This window comes from Tamandua tetradactyla, chromosome 13 (assembly GCF_023851605.1).
Source record: "Tamandua tetradactyla isolate mTamTet1 chromosome 13, mTamTet1.pri, whole genome shotgun sequence".
Classification (NCBI taxonomy): domain Eukaryota; kingdom Metazoa; phylum Chordata; class Mammalia; order Pilosa; family Myrmecophagidae; genus Tamandua; species Tamandua tetradactyla.
The window spans coordinates 6,056,376-6,059,353 of NC_135339.1; the positions used below are offsets into that span (position 1 = coordinate 6,056,376).

General features: G+C 70.3%; 1 protein-coding gene across 1 annotated transcript; it reads right to left on the reverse strand.

The window, feature by feature from the left end:
* Positions 1-359: 359 nt before the first annotated feature.
* On the reverse strand, positions 360-2,040 carry SLC18A3 (solute carrier family 18 member A3). The gene has a single exon (XM_077124365.1). The coding sequence runs from the start codon at positions 1,956-1,958 to the stop codon at positions 360-362; it is 1,599 nt and encodes a 532-aa protein (XP_076980480.1). The 5' UTR covers positions 1,959-2,040.
* Between the last annotated feature and the right edge of the window lie 938 nt (positions 2,041-2,978).

Sequence of the window (2,978 nt, forward strand, 5' to 3'; positions counted from 1 at the left end):
TTCGGGCCTGGAGACACCACGGTGCAGCATGGGCCAGGTTTTGGCACTGGAAGGAACAGAAGGAAGGACAGACGAACGCAGGGCTCTACACAGGGGAGGCCCGTGGTGGCGGCCCGAGTGCCTCTTCACCCCTGCAGGGAGCGCATTCGCTTTGCGTGTCTCGGTGCTCCACACCCAGCTGGACCAGGAAGAGGGGACGCAGAAAGGGACATGGAAGGGAATGGGACAGGGAAGCAAAGTCGGGGGAGGAGCAGGGATACTGGCTGGCGGGGTGGGCCCTGAGTCTGAGTCGGCCTGTGCGCTGGCAGGGCAGCCACCTTGACTCAGGGGGTGGGTGGCCGAGAGGAGCAGGGGGACTGCTAGCTGCGGGCATAGTAGTCGTTGTAGCCGTCCTCGCCCTGGCCAAAGGGCCCAGGCGGGCTGTGGGGCGCCCCGTCGGGGCCCAGCACTGGGCGCTCACGCAGGCGCACAGCGTCGTACAAACCCTGGGGCGGCTCGTCTAGCAGCACGTCGCGTTCGGAGCGCGAGCGGGTGAGGAGGCTCACTTTGCGCAGCAGCAGCAGGACGGGCGCGTAGAGCAGGTTGGCCAGGCCCATGCCGAGGCTGAGCGGCAGGAAGCCGAGCGAGTGCACGATGTGACCCGCCACGATGGGCCCGAGCGCGTAGGCCACTGAATAGGAGATGTCGGCGATGGCGTAGACGCTGCCATAGACTGAGACGTGGCGCAGGTCCACGAGGAAGGCGAGCGTGGGCAGCAGCGCCGTGTCAACCAGCGCGATGCCGAAGCAGAGGACGCAGAGCGAGGCCACCAGCGGCCAGAAGGAGCGGCAGGCCGGCACGAGGCACGAGCTAACGCCGATCACCGCCAGCCCGAGCGCGCCGTACAGCCACTGCAGGTGGGGGTAGCGAGCCGCCAGGCGCACGGTGAGGTAGACGCCCAGCAAATGCGGCAGGAAGGCGGGCAGCCAGGCCATGCCCATCTCCCACTCGGACGCCGCCATCGTGTGCTCCATCCACGTGGCAATGGTGGGCTCCAGAAAGGCGAGCGGGATGTTGCAGGTGGTGAGCGCCCCGGCCACCACCGCGATGTAGGGGTCCAGCATGAGGCGGTGGATGGGCGTGCCCACGGGCAGGTTGGCCCGCGCCCGCGCGGCGGCCGAGAAGGGCTTGGTCACAGCCAGCAGCAGCAGCCCGTCGAGCAGCGACACGGCGGCTAGCACCAGGAAGGGCACGCACTTTCCCGCGAACTCGTAGAGGATGCCCCCGAAGGGCGGCGCCACCAGGCTGCCCAAGCTGATGAAGGCCAGCGCCACGCCCAGGGCGCGGCTGCGCTCGGGCTCCTCGGGGTACTTGTCAGCGATCATGGCTATGCCGGACGTGTCCGCGAAGGCCGAGCCCAGGCCCTGCAGGCTGCGCGCCGCGAACAGCGTGGCGTAGTTCTCCGCGAAGGCGAACAGCACCGTGGAGGCGAACATGACGCCCAGACCGATGAGCAGCGGCAAGTCGTAGCTCACGCGGTCGATGAAGGGCCCGCTCAGGGGGTTCACCAGCAGCTGCAAGATGGCTTTGGAGGCAAAGAGCACCCCGATCTTTACGTCCTCGCTGTCCCTGGGATAGCGGTGCCACAGGGCCGACCCCGCGGGCCTTGCGACCATCGGGGGCTCCGAGGTGTTGGCCGGCATGGCGCTGGTGTTGGCCGGAGTGGGAGGCGGCAGGGTGGGCGCCCTCACCTCGGGGATCTGGTCCGAGCTCTTGTTGCCCGGGTGCATGTGGGCGATGTAGTACGGCACGATGGGCACGATGACCATGTACAGCATGTTGTCCAGGAAGAGCGCAACGCACACGATCAGCAGGACCAGGCGCCGCTGCCTCCGGGGCTCCTGCAGCACAGCGCCCACCTTCTCCGACAGCTTGGTGGCAGCCGCCTGGGCCAGGCCCGTCGGCGCCTCGGGTTCCATGGCCTCAAATTCCGCGGCTCCTCCGAGGACCCCTCCGCCCCGGCAGTGGAGAGAAGCCGGCGCGGACCTCGGGGGGCGCGGTCCCCGCCGCGCGGAGCCCCCTGGTGCCTCAGGTAGCCGCGGGGTTCATGGCCCCAGGCTCCGGGAAAGGCAAGGACCCTTTCCGGCGAGGCGGCGACGCAGCTGCAGCGAGCCGAGTCCGAACCCGCCGCTGCTGAGCTCAGGGACGGCGGAGGCGGTGCGCGCGCCTAGAGGCCCGGGGTCCCGGCGGGAGGCAGGGAGCAGTGCGCCCAGGGCGCGCCCGGAGCCGCCCCCACCGCGCTGAGAGGCCGCCCGCTCGGGCCGAGGGGCATGCTGCTGCCGCCCGCCCCGCCGCGGCGTTCCCCTCCCCTCGCGTCGGCTCCTGCCTCCTCCTCCTCCGCCGCCTCCTCTTTTTCTTTTTTTTTTTTTTCTTCCACTCGGGGCTGTGACGCGGCGAGTCCCGGCCCCCGAGTGGTGCCCGGGCCATTTGCGTCGCTCATGCTAATGCGACGTCGGCGGGGCGGGGCGCGGCCGGGAGGCGGTGGCGGGGGGTGGGGGGGTGGGGGTCCCCCTCTCTATCTGCGCCGGGGCTGGAAGCCCCAGGCAGGGGGTCTTAGTACCCAGCTCTGGCCAAGTCCCCCGAGGTGGGAGCCGCGCGCTAGTAGCGGGCTCTCTGCCCCGGGTTCTAGGACCCGCGGGGTCGCGGCTCTCTCTCCCCTGGGGGATACGGGCGCGGCTGCCCATTACCCCGCGGCGGGGGCAAGAGAGAGGGGCGGGGGGGGGCGCCAGGGCTCGAGCTGTCCGCCTCAGCCTGGATGTCGGCGCGCAGCGGGCTGGGAGCCCCCGAGGTGAGCCGCGCGGTGGTCCATCTGTTCTCGTAGGCTTCGCGTGGAGCCGCCACTGGAGGGGCGCCGGGTACGGAACCCCCACCCCTTTGCCTGGCCCCGCCCACTGTCCTCTTCTGCCCGGGGGAAGGGAGGGGGGGGCGTAGAAACTGCT

Coding starts and splice junctions, on each gene's coding strand:
- SLC18A3 (XM_077124365.1), bottom strand. CDS start 1,958: ATGGAACCCGAGGCGCCGACGGGCCTGGCCCAGGCGGCTGCCACCAAG.